The following is a 19,927-nucleotide window of genomic DNA, read 5'->3' as shown; positions in this document are numbered from 1 at the left end:
ATGTCTATATATATATATAGATAGGTAGTTAGAACATTAAAGTTCATGAGTGATTTTTTTTTCTAAACTTAAACCCTTTTTCTCTTTTTTTCACTTTAACTTTTTTCTTTTAATGTTTATAACTAAAACATTTTGTCGTTCCTTTGTCAATTCGACACACCAGTGACATGAGTTTATTGTTTTATTTTCAGAATTAATTTAAAATATTATGTTACTTTTATAATTAAAAATCTAAAGAATAAGCAAATAAAAGACTGTACAAGAGATCATGCATTTAAACTGATATGCAAACTGATTTGGCTGCAATATCAATGAGATAAACGATTAAAATGTTAATAATAACGTTAAAATCAATACAAAAAAACATTAAAATTTTATAAGAAAAAAAATCTTTGCCTGATGTGTGCAGCACGCATCAGGCATAAACTGCAATCTGGTTAACGTATTATCCCCATGTTGCGATGCGCCTGATGCACACCGTGTGATGCGTGCACATTTAATAACATTCTACATCTTAATAGACTCATATTTTCTTCCACCTAAATACTTCAACTGCTCAAATTTTCATTCATTTTGAGTGCTTTCAAGTTGGGACTAAAAACACGTTAAGAAGCTACACTAAGTATTTGTGTCCGGAATAGGTTGTGGTTTAACGTGGGGAGGCATGTAGGATTGCACCAATAGAGCCAGCTCGAGCTTGATTTAAACTTGCTCGTCTAAACTTGACCCATTTATAAATAAGTCGAGCTCGAGTTCAAGTGCATACTCGAAATGTTAAACAACTCAAATTTGAGTTGTAAAAATTCAACCACATAATAAATGTTGAACTATAATGAAAAAATAGTTAAACGAGTAGCAACTAAACAAGTTAATTAATTAAAAAAAACAAGATATGCTTAACATAAACGAATTAATCGAGTCGAGTTCGAGCTCAATGTTGTATTGTCGAGTCAAGCTTGAGCACGTTCTATCAACCTCAACTCGAGTTAGAGTGGAGTTCGAGCTTGAGTTTTTTGAGTTGGGTGGTAGAGGCATGAAGTATCAAACCATAACACACAAGTCGACCTCCTTTGCAACGTGTAAGTGGCTGATTTCTCCACTTGTTTGTAATTTTAGTAAACTGTATCAACGAATATCTTTTTAGGGTTCAGCTAAAAAAAAAAAAAAAAATCAACTTATTCCAAATTCAGCAAACTCCATTAATCGTTTTGAACTTACTTCCCAAAGCAAATCAGATGTAGGTATTTCCAAATCCAACTACTCAATATTGCTTGAGGAAGAATATACAGGATTTCACTTCTGATACAACAACTAAAAAACCCATGCACCAATTTTCACATATAATCTGATTCGGATACCAGTGAAACTCTGATACATATTGAATTCGTTCTAAAAAAATCTATAACATGTCTGTACCTGATTAATAATGGGATGAAAATTTCTTACCCGCGCCCACAGACAGCAGAACATGGGGCCCCATGTTAGCCACCAAACTTGCATGGCGCCGTAAAAGGGTAAATGGCAAAGTTGCGAGCGCATCAGGTCTGCTTTTGTAATTAGGGAAACATCAGCCATTTGCACGTATCCAACACAAATTTTGTGGTTCCCCAGTTACAGTGAATTGCTCCATGGAAAAAATAATTGCAGAAATGAAAACCAGTTTTAGATGATGAGATTAATAATGCAGATCTTTCTAATATCGCCAAAATACCAATAATGACGGGCTTGAAAAGGCATGCACGAAGACAACCTGTCAGTTAATGAGGTGATAAGGAGGACTTCTTCGTGGTCAAGATCACTCATCATGATCATATTGACCTAAGAAGAATATTGGTAAGGAGAAATGGCAGAAAGAGCGAGAATTATTATTTTCATTATCAGTTTTTATTTTGAGTATACCTTATATTTGTGTAAAGGTTTTGCTTTTAGCGAACGAAAGGTTATCAACCCAATGTTTAGAAAAAAGGCTCGAAAGTCTCTCATTCTTTCTGCCTTCGAGATCCTAAGCTGCGTTAGGGCTTCGGAGAATAGTGGGCTGCCTTCAATTCAACGGAGTACCTTCCACCTTCTCCGGCTTAGAGAAGTAGCGGCTCGAAAGTCTCTTATTTTTTCTGCCTTCGGGATCCTAAGTTGCGTTAGGACTTGGGAGAATAGTGGGCTGCCTTCAATTCAATGGAGTACCTCCCACCTTCTCCGGCTTAGAGAAGTAGCACCTGTCAAAATCGAATTGAGGATGTATAGTCTAAGGGTACAACACTATTCCGTTGGGTCCTTTAAGGAAATTAGGAATATCATTCCTAGCTAGAGGTTTGATGAAGTAGAGAAGTTAGCAACTTGACGGTTGTGCAAGAATACATCCTCCAGTTATGGCTTAATTTTCATAAACACCATCTTATTTGTACAAACCTAGGGAGGCATATGCTGGGGAGAAACTTTAAGGATCATGTACCCCCTTTAGCTTCTGAGAAACAAAATTTCTCACACATGATATTTCAAAAATTTCAGTTTAATCCCTATATATTTTTTTTTGAAAAAAGATTGGTGGCCCTTAAAAAAAATTCCCAAAAAGTTTTCTTTAGTATATCTCTGAAATTTATGTCCCCTCGGCTTTGCCCCTGCACAAACCCTTAGTGCCTCGTTTGATGCACAGAGATTTTACTATGCTTGCCTTTCTTGTACGACTTTTCACTTTAAAATCAAACACAAGAAAAATTACCCTGCTGAAATAGATAGATTAGGGTAATTTTACCATGCAAAAAAGGTCGGACCCTCTGAGGTCTGACTTTTTACCATGGATTTTTTTCCTATGGTAAATTTACCGTTCCAATATTTTATCCGCCATCTTAAGCAAGGGTATTTAAATAGGAGTAACCAACTCTCGTGTCCTAAGTGATATCTCCTTGTGTTAGATGAAAAAAAAGAAAAGCAATAGAATGAACTTAAGTATATACATAATTTGGACTTAGGCCAAAATTTATATAATGTCGAAACTGCTCCATTTCCCCTACCCCCAAGCTTTAGGGCAGCTTCGAAACCTGAGCGGAAAGGAGGACACTCGTCAATTGCAGTGCAGTAGATCCACCATTTGCAGTTTAGATAAATAGCACTTATAGGAATCAAACTGATGACCAGATTTTCACAAGTCAGTCATCTCAACCAGCTATGCTATGCAAAGCCCCGACTAGTCCAGCCAAGAGTCTTTATCAGTAAGATCGATATCCTTGGATGCTTCTTCTCCCCTCTTTGATGCTAGCAACTTGGCCACATGTAAGTAGAAAAGCCAAAGGAAGAATAATTCAAGAGTACTGTCCAAGAAAAGCGGAGATGGAATGGCCTGCTCCCACCCTTTCTGGCGATATTGTCCTCATCATCAGCTTCATCGTCATCACTTACATCACTTTACGTGGCTCATGATATTGCTACTGTGACTTTCAAATCATGCAAAGACTAAATCAGATCAATAATACAATAGTATCTAAAACGTGAAATCAAGGAGTAAGTCTCAAGAAAAGAAGGCAAGCACAATATCCACTTTCATGAATGTCTTGTAAAAGGAATTATAACAGGTGAATAGAAAAGACTTGAAGTGAAAACAATGCAGTTGTGATGAACTAACACATACTCTTCAAAGAGGTCCATCACCTAAGTTGACATAACTCAGGGGCAGCAACAAAAAGGTTGTCTTCTTTTTCTTTGAATTATATATTGATAAAATATTCATTGTTCATTATTAATTGCTAATTTCATTATTTGTGGAAAAATACTGTAATTAGTTTTATTTTGTCTAAGGAAAATTAAAATCGGCTACCTCTATGGCCAGATAATAAATGCTTTAATTTCTATGGCAACAAAGGGTCGCAAAAGGTGTATTCTGTTGCTAAAAACCATGGTTGTTAAGCAATTGATTGTTGTAAATGCATTTTTTGCAATGGTTTTCAGTGACACAAAATAAAAAACATAGCTTATACATATATATGTGTGTGTATATATATATATATATATATATATATATATATATATATATATATATATATATATATATATATATATATATATATATATATATACCAGCCGGCTACCTTTATAATTAAATGACCTCTTTCTATTTTGTCACTGAAAATAGTTGTAAAGAGATATTCCGTTGCTAAACATGGTGGCCAAACAACTAGCCGTCGCCATATATATATATATATATATATATATATATATATATATATATATATATATATATATATATATATATATATATATATATATAACTGCAACCTACATTAATGTTTTTTTAAAAAGTATGCGCATTTAGACCAAGATTTGCAGTCACACCTGCTTAACACAATTGATGACTTCATTAATTCCTTGAGACCTATGGTGAATGAGAATCCTGATCGACCGCCATTCCACAGCCAACCAAGTCCAAGCGAGGGTGAGAACTCGAACATGCATCTTTAGTCCGGCCACAAACTTCTCAATTCTATTTTCTTGCTTTATTCTTTGGACTAGCTTGATTTTCATTGTTGGCTGAAACTGGAATTATGAACAATATATATATATATATATATATATATATATATATATATATTATATATATATATATATATTATATATATATATATATATATATATATATATATATATATATATATATATATATATATATATATATATATATATATATATATATATTATATATATATATATATATATATATATATATATATATATATATGGGTTTAGGCTTCGGCCTTCACTTGGATGGTAGGATTTACCTCTCGCTCACCCGTAAATAGTGCGCTTCTGAAAGCGCTCCTTGATTGGTTCCAACTGCTTAGGAGCCACATGACATGTCCCCCACACCATGAGTTTAGAAGACAACATTCAATGGCATATGCTGCTTTAAATTGGACCCAGTCAAGTTTGTCAGTTTATTTGGAGTTTTCCAATTATAGTCACCTACATCATTAACACGTTTTAAGCAGGTTTTATAGGGTATGTTTTGGCAAAGCATGAAAATCTCATGAATAATCGACAATTTAAAAGAAAATCCTACAAATAATGAGAAAGTAACATAAATGAAAAGCTAAACAAAAAACATAAAAAATAACTGTATAAAATGGTAAACTGATATTTTAGTAATGATAAAAATAAAGAGAAATAACTAAACTTAAGTTTTGAATTTCAAAGCAAAACTAACATAAAAATAATACAAAAAAACATGATAAAAACACGAAAAAACATGAAAAACACATCTTGTATTTTTTTCCCCAAAAATGCAAAAGCGACTCGTTTTTTCGTTTTCAATGTTTTTAATGTTTTTATTGCACCTTTCTCTAAAACCCTGTTTTCTGTAACTATAGATTCTACTTGAGAGAACAACAGATCAGCCAGTCAAGTTTATCAGTTGATAGGGTTTCAATCACAGTCATAGATATCATTAATATATTTTAAACAAGTTTTTCTTGAGATTGGGCATGTGTGGGCAGGTGCCCACACAGATCCAGCCATTTTCAACAATTAGACAGGACCGGTTATGTGGACTGCTTAAAACCGGCCCTTTTATAATTGCCTTTTAGATAAAACTTTGGTACCTTTGAAAACTTTTACCCGTGGGGCCGAATATTTTCTGGTCACAAATAATAATTTTTGTAAATTATGACATGTTTTTGTTTTTTCTGAAATCACTTTTTTTTTCCTTATGAATGCAGTAATAACTAGAAAAAACTTTTTTTTTTCGTAACTGTTTAGACGATCTTATTCTCACTAATCAAACAATAAATTTGCAAACCAAGTTTTCAACAAGTAGAGAACAAATGCGTGAGAAGGAACTTAAATGTGCAAATCTAGCATGTAACATATTCACAAACCAAATTGACAAGAATATATATATATATATATATATATATATATATATATATATATATATATATATATATATATATATATATATATATATAAAATCTACTTTCTGGACAAGGAACTTAATTTTTTTTTTAAAGAAACTATCAGACATTTTTTCCTCATTTACAGATCATATCACCTAGTGAGAACTCATAACATTAAACAACTCATCGTTGATAAATATTTAATTCCATTTTTTACAAAAATGCTTAATAAATATGTAGCACTATATTAGAACTACAAGAACACATATATTACAAACAGTTGCCGCATTTTATTTGCCAACCTCTCTAGGATAAATATTGAATAACTTGGAATTATATGCTAAACTTCATTTCTCTTATGTCCATATATAAAGTGCACTTGAGGAAGCAAGTTTTCTTTGCTTGTTGAGAAGGCTGGAACGCAACCGGAGAGAAACTATCTATATTACCGTTGCATCGATATATAGAAGTTTGAAGTAGTGTTCCCTGCTTCTAAAAATAGCATGAAGCTTCATATCCAACAATCAAGCAACAATCATGTAAATGATGATGTTTCCAGGGCTCCCATTTTGGATTTGCTTAGTTTATTTTTCTAGATGAGTCTGAAAATAGGAAAAAAAATGGGAAGAACAGGTACTATACATCTCATATAAAGATAATCAAAGTTTAAATATCAACTACATGCTCAAAACTATCTGTGGATCTCAAAATCACATGGTAGAGGTGGTTTTCTTTGTTGGGTATCTTAAACAGGAAGAGCAAATCCAATGAATCGAGTCCACAGTCCTCAGACAACCTTCAATGATCACTATCTCTGTTTATGCCTGTGGAATTGCTTACACCCTCATGTGCATCACTGCCCCACAGTTTGCTTCCGTATAGTATATGGCTGAGATTGTTCCACAAGTCTGGACAAGAAATGCTGGGAAATTGTTCAAATCTTTAAAGATTTTGTTGGGATATTATTCTGGATGAGTGAAAGACCGACCACTCAGCAGAGATCCGAAGCCCCAATTTCTTATCCTCCTAGGGTACAGGGCTTGCTTTTGATGCCTTGGGGTGTCAATCCTCTGCTGCGCTTCAACTTACGTATCGGTGAAACCACTTTTTACAGAACAGGAGGTTGATGCATCTGACACTTGGAATAAAGACTGGCTGCCTACCAGCCGCCCACCCCAGACCTTTCTGCCAACCCCCTTGAGGACAGATGTAATTGGGATATATAATGTATACTTCATTAGATTAGCCCAACCATCTAATTAAGTAATGAACAGTTTTTTGCGTTCGTGATAAGGGATGAACTTTAGTGATAGGGGTAGCTTTTCCACTCCTTTTTATGTGCTTCAAAATTTTCTGATTATTATTGTAGCTTGAATCCTCCAATCACCATGGTTAATTACCAATTCCAGGGAAGCACTGCTTCTAGAAGATAGTAATGGAGTACAGGTTCTACAAGATAGCAATGTTTCAAGGAGTCAGAACCAGTTCTAGAAGATGGTAATGTATCAGAGGATCAGAACCATTTTTAGAAGATAGTAATGTTTCAGGGGATCAGAACCAGTTCTAGAAGATAGTAATGTTTCTGTTCCATTAGATGGTGTCCAGAGAAAATGCTAAATCAAACAACAAAAAGACAGAAAAAAGGAGATAAATGTATCATAGCAACAAAATCAAATCAGTGGGCATCTGGGGAATCTTTCGCTTGGCGCATGATGACAATGATCCTTCTTTCAATTTCATTCATCTTTGGGCTATAGTTGTCCAAAAGCTCGAGAAAGAAGAGCCATCCATGAGAAGGATGTGGTTCTTTGTACACATGGAAAGCCGGCATCACTGGCGGAGCCAGAAATTTGGGGGCTACTGCTTCAAAGCAAAATCTAGGGCTAGCAAACGTGCCCTTAAGCGGTCATTTGGAAACATGATGTTTAAATCTTACCCGAAAATTAGTTTGACACATTGGACAATTTAAAAAGCGTTCAATGAATCTGTCCCACTTTTTTAGGCAAATACATGAAACAGAAACATTATGTTATGGTTTCGAACCATTAGCCTAATGTATTTAGCATCTCTGAACTGACTCATTAATTTGGAACCCTACCATTAGACTATTGAGCCCATATCAGGCATATTCTCCTGCAAAGACAACAAATGCTTGCTTTTGAGTTGGCTAAAGAATCAAAACTGGGTCCATGCCCTTGTGACCCTTAAGAGGCTGAATTATCAAACCCAAAAAGGTCAATTTCTATATAAGAACTTACTTACTTCGAGCATGGACCTACCTGCTCCATGCACATTGAGATCTGCTCAAAGTTGAACTACACAAACCCAAACCTGTTGTTTTTGTTTGAACCTTCGTAGAGTTTTTCTGAGTACCAAATTCAGAACTTAGAAAAAGAAAGGAATATCAAATCGATCTTCTTTAAATGTTCTGCATGTCTAAAATATTTAGGATTAACTGCCAATTAGTCCAAATTAGTCAAGGTGTGGGGGGTTTGGGTTACTAGGCTCGATCTATCTTTGAATGTGAGTAGTGGCGCAGGCAGGGGCGGAGGGAGGGGGGGGGGGGGGGGGGGGGCGCCTAGGCCATGGCCCCATCCTGGCAAAACGAAAAAAAAAAATTATTTTTTAATTACTCTATGTATTTTTTAGATTTAAATTTAGTTTGGCCCTACCCAGATCCAGAGGTTGGACTGTTCTGGCTCCGCCATTGGGCGCAGGGGTAACATCTCGAGACACCAAAGCAAGTCCTATATTTTATGGGGACAAGTTGTTGGGTGGGGGCTTCGACTCTTTTTTTAACAGACAAAATGAAATACTCCTGCTACTAACTTATTACTAACTTATTGTGAATGTAAACAGGATAAAGAAAATTTTGAATTAAGCCAAGCTACAGGGAGATCCTGTTAAAAAGATTACTGTTACCTTGAAAATGAAAGCATGGGAGAGAACAGGAAAACCATATATGGGGCCACTCTGAATAATGTGAAGAAACAAACAAAAGATGATGAGTAGATGATATATTAGAAAAACTGGGGCGAGCAAGAAGGCATGCCCATTTTTTGGCCACCCATTAAGTACGTGGAAGAAGGATTACGCTCTTGATTGGCACCCCACAAAAAAAAAAAAAAGAAAAGGATTTTGTAAATGAGGAAAAAAGAAAACCAAAGGCATTTTAGCTCACAGTGTAATTATATATGCAGACATACAAATATAGCTGGCGATTTTGGCAAGAAAAAAAAAGGAAAAAGGGTAAAATTGTCATTTTACAGCATGCACCCATAAAAAATAAGACCAAAGTGAGTAAAAAGTAAGAAATCCATGAATTGTTGCTAAAAACACTCTAAATTATGTTATCACTAATATATATATATATATATATATATATATATATATATATATAAATCTTCAGACCGTTTTGACCTTTTGGGTTGAGAAAGGAATCAAGGAGATTGCGGCTGGACTCACCAGGACCTCTTACTTCTTAGTTGCCGGAGAGATTGAGTTAGGCCAAACAAATTCACTTGGCCGACAACAAGTGCAAAATGTGAGAACTCCTAAGAAGCCTCAATCGTTATATTTCAAAGGCATAGAATTCTCAAAAAATATTAAGTGTCATCACTATTACAAATTTTTTATTTTTATATTGATATTTCATTATCATTTTACTAATCTTATATATGGGTGCCCCTTCAAAATTAAAATTTAGACTATTAATGTTTTTTAATCAGAAATTTTTTGAGTTTATATATATATATATATATATAAAATCAATCATTAAGCTCTTACAAAAGTAAATTTTTTACACCTTTTCATGTTTGTCCTAGTAAAGAGGTTTCACTTCCTTTTCCTAATCCACAGGCAGTGGCACCCACGTAATTTTCAAATGATCATAATTACAGTAAGTAAGATCATTCCAGTGAAGTTTTTGCGACTGCTCGTGGGTATTTCCGTCATTTAGACATTGAAGCTTGACGCCAATGGTTTAGTCGGTCGTCTTCCACGTTTTATGTGCTTGGGAGAGCAACTTTTGAGTCAACTCTAGTTCATATTTAAAAAAGAGTTTAAAAAAAAGTTAATTACATAAAGCCCCTTGACTTTGAAGCCAATATTAAAAATCCCTCGTGAAACTCAACAAACCGGTCCCCAAATTTTTCAATAAAATTTTGAATTGACAAAAGTACCCTCTCTCTCTCTCTCTCTCTCCCACTCCGCAGTTGCCCTCCTCGTATTCTCGTGTCTGCATGCTGTTTGGGAGAGGAAGAATTACTTCTCTTTTCAGTTTTCTCTTCTTCGAGCGGTGCGTTTTTTTTCTCATGCTCCTTGTTTTGCCTTTTAGTTTTTCGTTCATCCCTTGATGTTGTTTATGTTCTGTTACTTTCTTCCCTACCTAACTTCTTGTTGGGAGGCCAGTAATGTTGTGAGATGGAATTTTCTTTCTCTTTTGTCTTCTTCGTTTTCTGTATAAAATGCAAAGAAAACACGACATCATCTCTTTCATGATTGACGGAGTATGCTTCAAAAGCTCTTGCTTCAGGCTTCTGATGGTGGAGGATCGGTTCTCTGCCGGTGGAAGAGGGTGTCAGCCGATCGATGGCCATGAGTTTTTATGTTTTCTCTGTTTTTTGAGGTCATTGCCGCAAGTTTGAAGGTGAGTTATTGGATTTTCTGTTGATTTTTCTTCCCTTCTTGCGCATTTTTTCTAGTTCTAGATTGTGAGGCTCTGTTAATCGTCTGATTGCTGCTGTGATGATGCATTGATTCCGGTGCCCATGTGGTAATCCTCGAGAAGATGATGATATATGGCTTTTGAGGATTTCTTTTAGCTTATTATGATTTTGTTTGTATAGCAGAAGGTGGTGTTTAGGTTGCAGAAAATTATGTTCTTCTAGACTGTGATATGAAGTTCTCTGCATGATTTCAATATTAGAAGGTTAAGTTTTGGAAGGAAACAACAAGAGCGGAGAAGAAGGAAGGAAGCGAGGAAGAGAATTATAATAATTCGTTTGGATCGCTGTTCTCTGTAAAACCAGTAATCATTTTCTTTCTATTAGCTTGAAGACAGGGCAGTAACCAGCAGCAGCAAGAGCCAATCCTCATTTTCTTTTGATTCCCTTGAAACAGGGCAGTGACCAGCAACAACATAGAGAGAGGTTTACTTGACCACAGTTATTGAAGGGTACTTTTGTCATTTTAAAAATTAAAAATTTTCCTTCCATACAGAGGCTCTTCCACAATTTTGTGAAAAAATTGTGCACTTTTTTTAAATTACGTAAAGAGAGGGATTGATATGGATGTTTTTCTTTAAATTTTTTGTTCGCCATTGTTTCTTGGTGCGTTTAAATTCACACCCTCCCCCTCGCTTCCTGGTGCACTTCCACACACCGCATCTCTCTCATGAAGTCTTCCTCTACGTCCAGGGGGCGGAAAAAGTTGCCGGGGGGATCATCTTCCCGGCAACATGGCGACGGTGGGGATATCGAGGCGGCCATCGTCACCCGAGACGAGCGTCAGAAAAACCCCAAGTTCGGCGATCTTCTCGAACAGGCCGAGGAGCAAGCCATCACGAGGCTGGAGACCCCAGCGGGACCCTCGTCATCTGAACGTCGACTGGTGGCGATGGAGGAGGGAATCCGGGAAATACCGTTCGTCTTATCTTTCACGGACCTCTCCTACAGTATTCGCGTCCGCCGGATGTCGCTCACAGGAGGGTGCAAGCGCACCCTACCTTCGGCATGCGCAGACTCCGTCGAGGTGGTGGCCGACCCGGAAACACGAGTACTTTTGAACCAGATATCTGGCGAGGCACGCGACGGCGAGATCCTGGCAGTGTTGGGTGCCAGCGGATCGGGGAAGTCGACGCTTATCGACGCCCTGGCCAACCGGATCGCCAGGGGGAGCCTTCGGGGCACCGTGACGCTCAACGGCGAGGCGGTCGAGGGGCGGCTGATGCGGTCTATCTCTGCTTACGTGATGCAGGACGATCTCCTCTTCCCGATGCTCACCGTGGAGGAGACGCTCACCTTCGCCGCTGAGTTCAGGTTGCCTCAGACCGTCTCCAAGGAGAAGAAGCGCGAGCGGGTGGAGGCCCTCATCGACCAACTGGACCTTCGCCGTGCGGTAAAGACCGTCATCGGAGACGAGGGCCACCGAGGAGTCTCTGGCGGAGAGCGACGGCGCGTGTCGATCGGAATCGACATCATCCATGACCCGATTCTCCTGTTCCTGGACGAGCCCACATCTGGGCTCGACTCCACCAGCGCCTTCATGGTCGTCAAGGTCCTTCAGAGGATCGCCCGCACCGGCAGCATCGTCATCATGTCCATCCACCAGCCGAGCTCCAGGATCGTTGGCCTCCTCGACCGCATGATCTTCCTCTCACGCGGCCACACCGTCTACAACGGACCGCCGTCCGGCCTCTCCGGCTTCCTGTCAGACTTCGGCCACCGGGTGCCGGAAAACGAGAACCACGTCGAGTTCGCTCTCGACCTCATCCGCGAGCTCGAGGCGAGCTCCAGCGGGATCAAGGTCCTCGTGGACTTCTACAAGTCCTGGAAGAGCAACCAACCCTCTCACTCACGAGACTCCAAAAAGCGGAAGGGCAAGGGCATGACCCTCAAGGCCGCCATCAACGCGAGCATCTCCCGCGGGAAGCTCGTCTCCGCAAACACCAAAGAAGGCTGCGGGAGATCGCCGGAATTCGCCAATCCATTCTGGAGGGAGACGATCATACTCACCAAGCGGTCGATGTTGAACACTCACCGGATGCCGGAGCTGTTCGTCATGCGTCTCGTCATGGTGATCGTCACCGGCTTCATCCTCGCCACCATCTTTTGGCAACTGGACACCACGCCCAAGGGCGTCAGGGAGCGGCTGAGCTTCTTAGCCTTCGCCATGTCCACCATCTTCTACACCTGCGCCGACGCCCTGCCGGTGTTCCTCCAGGAGCGCTACATCTTCATGAGGGAGACCGCCTACAACGCCTACCGCCGCTCCTCCTACGTCCTCTCCAATGCCATCGTCACCGCTCCTCCCCTCATGATCCACTCCCTCGCCTTCGCCGCCATTACCTTCTTCGCGGTGGGCCTCGCCGGAGGGGGGGAGGCCTTCCTTTACTTCTTCGCCATGACCTTCGCCTCCTACTGGGCCGGAAGCGGGATGGTCACCTTCTTCTCCGGCGTCATCTCGCATGTCATGTTGGGCTACACGGTGGTGGTGGCCATCCTGGCGTACTACGTTCTCTTCAGCGGCTTCTTCATCAACAGGGACAGAATACCACCGTACTGGATTTGGTTCCACTACCTCTCGCTGGTGAAGTATTCCTACGAGGGTGTGCTCCACAACGAGTTTGCCAGGACGTCGAGGTGCTTCTCCACGGGGAGGCAGATGTTCGACAACACGCCATTGAAGGATCTGAGCGACGACGCCAAGGCGGTGCTGCTCAAGCAGCTGAGCGGATCGCTGGGAGGGAACATAACGCTGACTACGTGCTTGACGACGGGGTCGGACATACTGAAGCAGCAGAGCGTGACACAGCTGAGCAGGTGGAACTGCTTCTGGATCACGATAGCGTGGGGATTCTTCTTCAGGCTGCTGTTCTACGTCGCCTTGTTGATTGGCAGCAAGAATAAGAGAAGGTGAAGAACGTCTATTCTCGGCGCCGGCGCCGGCGACGGCGCCGGTGGTCACTCGCTGGTGGTGGAGTTTGTGCTTTCTCCTTTTGACTTTTACAGTTATGATTGATAATTTTGCCTTCTTTTTTCTTCCTTTGTATTTTAATGATTTGAATTATATTGGCTTGGTTGGTGGAGGAAAATGAAACTTAAAGAGGGAGATAGTCTATGGTGTTTAGGGCACGTATATGTATTAGACTGTACTTAAGAGAAAAGATTATTAATTGATTTAAAAATACTTTCTAATTCAACTGTATCTCAGCCAAGATGCAGCATAGAACTCCAAAATCAAGAGAAATGAGTGGATCTTCCTTTTCGAACAGTGAATTGTTAATCTATTGAGCCGAAGAACTCATTTATTGAAATAGATTCCAAAATTAATTTACACTCTAGATAATTGTTTCTTGTTTGATACTTAGTGATTGTAATTTCAATGAAATGCATTTTATGTTATAAGTCTTTGTAATAACTCTCACCATGTTATCAACTTTCAAATTAAGTTCGCCATTCCCTTTTCAAGTCGAACCTTTCAATACATCCACGTTTGCACCGGCGACAAAAAAAGCCGAAGTCAAATTAGAGCTAACTTTCTCCTTGAATAAAAGTTAGCAAATAAAGCATGAATTCTTCATGCTTACGAGCGCTTTTCCTTGAAATGATAATTATATAGTTGTATTTTGTTCTTTTGATATGCAAACATGAAAAGATCATATCATTAATTTTTGATTAATCTTCACAAAACCCTGTATGTGAGAAAATTAAAGCAAGTCTAAGTCCTTAATTCTGTCAGAGGTGGAGTCAGGATTTTGCCGACATGCAACACATTGAATATATTTTTTGAAATTTTTCAGGTGGGCCACTACCTGTTTTTCAAAAATTTTACAAGGGGTCAAACACATGTTTTTAAAAAGCCTAACGAGTAAATTTTAATTTTTCAAAATGTGGAGGATAGAGGTCTTGCCCTCCTGCTGCCCCCCCTTGGCTCCACCTCTGAATTCTGCCCCCTACACGATGCATTCCACTATCATTGGAGTTTATATTTCTTTAGAAATCCAACGCTTGCATACCGAGAAAATATTGAATCAGCACATGATGAATAATTGCTAAACGTTAAACGCTTCCCAATTTCAGTATATGGTAAGCATGATGTTTCTAGATGAATAAGGACCTAAACCAAAGGCTGTCGATTTAGTTAATATATGAATAGAATCCTCGAAATTATATATGGAAGTTTGATCACGGCATCCTTGTTTAGAAAAATCTAATGTCGTCTTATCATCACATTTGTTTGTTCATTTTCAAGTCAAATGTCACAGTTTTATATAAGTTCTTAAGTAGGTCCTTCTTCCTTCACATATTTATACTACTTTAAAAACTTTGACTTCAATGCGCTCCGCTGATCTCACATCTATGTCACCATAGTGCAGGGTGCGGGTGCTCGTGCCGGAACGGCACATCCCAAAAAATGTAGGTACAGCAGTGCAGCGATGGTATTTTATTATTATTATGATTTTTAATTTATTATATATATAACAAAATAAGCATATTATTACAATTTAGTTATTAATGTATATAACATACTTGAATAATTATATTGCATAGGAAAATATCAAAAAAACATATATTATATAAATAATTTAGTAATATGACATTTTAATTGGACTCGGGTGTGAGTCGAAGCCGCACTCATGTCCGGTGTGCACCCGACTCGATGCGGACTCCGGTGCGACAGTAAAATAAAAGAATCTGGTGACTTAGTCTCACATCTCCATATAACAGCCGATCTTCACAACAGAACCAGCAAACTATAGCTAAGGAACATTAGTTATAAAATTTTAAATTTTTAACATGTATCAATGTATAATTGAGAAAAATTACTCGAATGTATTAATATAAAAAGCTAAAAAGCATTTTTTTTGTTAGTTTATGTGGGCAATTGCCCATACAATGCTTACAACTGCCCCCACCACCCCTAGAGTGAGATCGGTCAATTATATACGATGTGTAAGATCATGTCCTCGGGGGCCCATAGACATGATGAAAGCACTGGGGCGAAGGCCTCTTAAATTATTAATTAGGACCAAGCAAGTTATCACAACTGCTATGATTTTGAAAAAAAAAAATTGCATAACAAATTTTAATTCAACCTTTTTAAAAATTCTAAAAAATATAATTTAGTCCCAATAAATATTTGGAATTATAATCAAATTACAAGAGGAAATTAGACTACCGCAGAGTAAAATTACAATAATACCCCTGATGCTATTAAAATTGAGATCCGGCTCCACACTCTCTTCCAACAGCATTGAGATGCATCGGGCTACAGCTACATATGTCCATGCATGTGCCTTTGAGCCTTTGCCCAAGTAGGTGGGCAGATGCCCCACCATGTGGGTTGATGGTCGTCGGTGTTAATTTCCTCAACAGCCAAAAGGCAGATAGATATACGTCCAAAAAAGGATATAATTTTGTTTTGTTTTTATGTTTAATTAATTACATAATTTTCTAGGTTCACCATAATTTCCAGTTTGACATCTCAAAGCCCAGCATTGACACGTGAACAGTTGGCCCTTCAATAATTCTTTTACTTCCACATTAACATCTTCACATAATTTCTCTATTATATATATATATTATATACAAGACTCTTCAGATTTTCATATCTGCAAATGAGTTTTCCTTGGGTGGTATGTATGGAAAGCTTAGTATTAAATATTGTTAGGCTTTGCGCTTTTGCGTTGTGATCAAACTTGGCAAATGAAAGGTACTGAAAGAGGTTGCTTTTGGTTGAAAGCATATATAGGTTAAACGAGATTTTTATCAGAAAATTTTTGATAAAGCTGAAAATCTTGGGAAAGCCTCAGAGAAAAATTGGGCAACTTTTTTTTAGAAAAGGAAGAATCCTAAAAATTAAGAAAAAGTAAAATAAATGAAAAACTAACAACAAAACATATAAAAAAAAGTAGCTTGATAAAATGATAAGAATGATGTTTTATTAATGATAGAAATGAAGATATAAATAATTGAACCTAAGTTTTAAACTTCAAAACAAAAATAATGTAAAAATAATGGGGAACAAACATGATAAAAAAAGAGAAAAATTCATTTTAGATTTATTGTTTTTAAAGTTCTTATCACTCAATTTAAAAAATTTGTGTAGGCAATTGCCTGCACAAACCTACATGTACGAGCTTCCCAAACACATATGTGTTATTCGAACTAGAGTTACTGCTAACCACTCTTCCATGAAAGTGGGTGAAAAGTAGAACTTGGCCTAAATTTACATCATCCTACATTGGAGAATACCAAGAAAAGTGAGTGCATGGGACTTGGCCATCCAGAGTTACCCACTTCACTCATAAGGGTCATTTGGTTTATCGTGATCACAATTAAGAGAAAAACAAAAGAAAAAAAGGTGCACTTGTATTATTTTCAACAGTTGATTACTATAGATGAAACAACTTTTATGAGTGAATTGGGAGACTTTAGATAGCCGGATTCATCATTCAATCTTATCAAAAACATAGAAACTGCAGCAAAACAAGCACCTGATATTTCGATTCTACTTGCTTCTCTCTTCCCTTATGTGTTCTCAGTGCAGGTAATCATACATTCCATAAACCTAACTTTTCCCAACCAAGGATTATAATCCAGAACATTGTCCAAGAAAGAAGGAGGTGTGTCGTTGTCATCTTCAATTTTCATTACTGCAAAATAGTCATTTTCAACATCAAACGAAGGATAATAATCAGGAACATTGCCCAAGAAATAGTTCGAAATAGTCATTTTCAAGAGTCTCTCTAGTCCAAATCTCAAGAAGATGAAGAATGTGTGACATATATAGGATCATATTTCACAAACACATGCGTTAGTCGACCTATATTTCGCAAGATGTTGTATATATGTGTTTTAAATGGAGTATAGCCACCACTAGAGTGGTCAATGGATTAGGTTTTAACTTTATCCGTTCTCTCAGGTGTTCACATAATTCCAATTCAGATTTGAATATGAACAAAAAAAAGTCATATGTAAATCTAAATCCAACATTAGATTTCACAATCCGCATTCAATCTGAGTATGACTTTTACATTCACATCCAAGTCCGAATTTTGAACCGGTGACTTTCAAAATGTAAGGGGACTGAATATAGGATATTTATTTAAAACTAAATCTGATCAGCATCTGAATCCAAATCCAATCAGATATTTATATAATATCAGAATCAAGATCAGAATCTGTCATTTCTTAAGTTCCATCTCTATCTAATTTCTTAATTGGATATTAATTTTTTATCCATATCCAACTTTTTGTTTTTGGAGCAATTCGATCATGTGTCCAATTCAAATCAGATATATTGACATCCCTAGTGACGACCAATCTACGATTCCTACTAGCGCTGAATCCATACAATATACAGTCCGTAGGAAATGACTCCATGTCTCCAAGCTTCATATTTTTCAGAAAGAGTATGTCCTTACTTTGGTGGTGTCTAGGTTTAGTTACTGGCCTCTATAGTAGATCTGCAACCTTCAGCTATTTTGACTATAAATAAAAAAGTAATAAAAGCCCCCACAAGAAGGGATGCATTTAATTTCATTTGTACGCTTATTGCTTTACTTTAATTGTAGGAGGAAGCAATGGTAAAGCCAGAAATTTTAATCAAATATATATATATATATATATATATATATATATATATATATATATATATATATATATATATATATATATATATATATATATAGGGATCGATTTGATGTGTTTACTGATAGACCCGACACCCAATAATGCAGTTTTTCTTTTCCCCTTTTTCATGACACAATAATATACTTTATTAATCAGTGAAATTAACTGAGTAAGGCCTCACACTTTTACCGAAAAAATAAGTGTGAGGCCTTACTCATGTAAGTCCACCCAAGTTCAGAAGCAAGTCCACCCGAAGCAGCTTTATCTCTTGTGTACCACCTACATAGACTTTATATCATAGTTAAAGAAAACACATTTAAAAAACAAAACCCATTAAAAACGTAAAAAATAAGTAAGCCTAATTAAACAGCAAAAAAAAGTGTTTTTTTTAAATACCAAAATTAAAAACAGGTTTTTTTCGTATTTTTTCCCTACTGATTTTTCATTGATCAATATCACATCTACACATTCACCTGTTACGCAATTTTTAAGTATTTTCCTTTTCAAAAATCTAAGAATGCAAGTCTTCATCACAATCCTTTTGCTAAGAAAAGAGATCTTAAGCATGTTTTGTTGAGAAAGAACGATTTTTTTTTTGTTTTTTTTCATAAGATATGACGAACTGAAAATTCAAAAGTACTGGTGAGCAAAATAAATGGACCTATAAAATATACTTGTTTTCTATTATTCTAGAGATCTATGGTATCATTCGGGCAACCAAGCAAAGCAAAAGTTAAAACCATAATCCACCAAATATGAAAGCATTTGTAGAGGTTTTCTGCAAGTATTTCTATGAAACTGAGTTGAGTCTCAACTATTAAGAGATAGAAACAAACAAGCAAGCAAATAGGACAGTGGTCAGGGACACAATTAAGTTTATCACACTTATATGCATGGAAAGGAGTGAATACATACAAAGTAAGAAGCATTTACTGTAATGGGTACGTGACGCCCTGTAGAAAAAACTGCCCGACTTTGCCTAAATTGAATCCACATTGAGTGCACAGCAGAAGCACAAACTCAGAGAAACAAATTCAGAGTTGAATCCACAATTAATGTAAAATAGAAGCACAGCAATCAGAAGAAATACCGAATAATCAAATTTATCAACACACACATGTGTTGAACTGCATACCTGTCAATTGGTTATGATCTGTAGGCATTAACAATCTGTCTATGATTCTCGCCTAAGAAGCGTTCAACTTCAACCAAGTGAATTTTATTCTTTTTCCTTCTGTCATGGACACTTTCGTGTAAAAATTCTGTGTTAGGGTCTCCTTTAAATCATGAGTCAAATTACAATGCTCCCGCAACGCCGATGCTTATGTGTGAGGTAAAAATTTAGCAAATATGAGACCAGAAATTTTTTGATTAAGATTTCTATCAAGTAGTAAATTGCTAGGTTTTGTGTCCTCATGCACTATGCATGGTTCAACCAGCTCATGAAGAAATGCATGTAAGATCATTTGGTGGGCCGGCATATGTCTATGAGGAATTTCAGACATTATGGCTGTCTTAACGTAAATATCCGCTTAAGTGATTGCATTTTGGGATATTACGTCATTTTAGATGGTATGTGATAATTTTGAAATGTATAGATACCAGTACGGAATTACGGACTCTTTGATGGGTGGAATCCGTAATTGTCCTAATTATAAAATGGTAGTGGTCCCTGAGGTCGTGCAAGGGTTG

The 19,927-nt window shown here is 37.4% G+C and overlaps 1 protein-coding gene across 1 annotated transcript; it reads left to right on the top strand.

The window, feature by feature from the left end:
* The first annotated feature begins 11,221 nt into the window (after positions 1–11,221).
* Positions 11,222–14,005, top strand: LOC116253877 (ABC transporter G family member 6-like). The gene has a single exon (XM_031628853.2). The coding sequence runs from the start codon at positions 11,274–11,276 to the stop codon at positions 13,515–13,517; it is 2,244 nt and encodes a 747-aa protein (XP_031484713.1). The 5' UTR covers positions 11,222–11,273; the 3' UTR covers positions 13,518–14,005.
* The last annotated feature ends 5,922 nt before the right edge of the window (positions 14,006–19,927 follow it).

Source organism: Nymphaea colorata, chromosome 5 (genome assembly GCF_008831285.2).
Source record: "Nymphaea colorata isolate Beijing-Zhang1983 chromosome 5, ASM883128v2, whole genome shotgun sequence".
In the NCBI taxonomy this organism is placed as follows: Eukaryota; Viridiplantae; Streptophyta; class Magnoliopsida; order Nymphaeales; family Nymphaeaceae; genus Nymphaea; species Nymphaea colorata.
The sequence above is the reverse complement of the archived record's forward strand: the minus strand, read 5'-3'. Positions and strand labels throughout refer to the sequence as shown.

What these genes read in the sequence shown, in the direction of transcription:
- LOC116253877 (XM_031628853.2), top strand. Translation starts at nt 11,274, where the DNA reads ATGAAGTCTTCCTCTACGTCCAGGGGGCGGAAAAAGTTGCCGGGGGGA.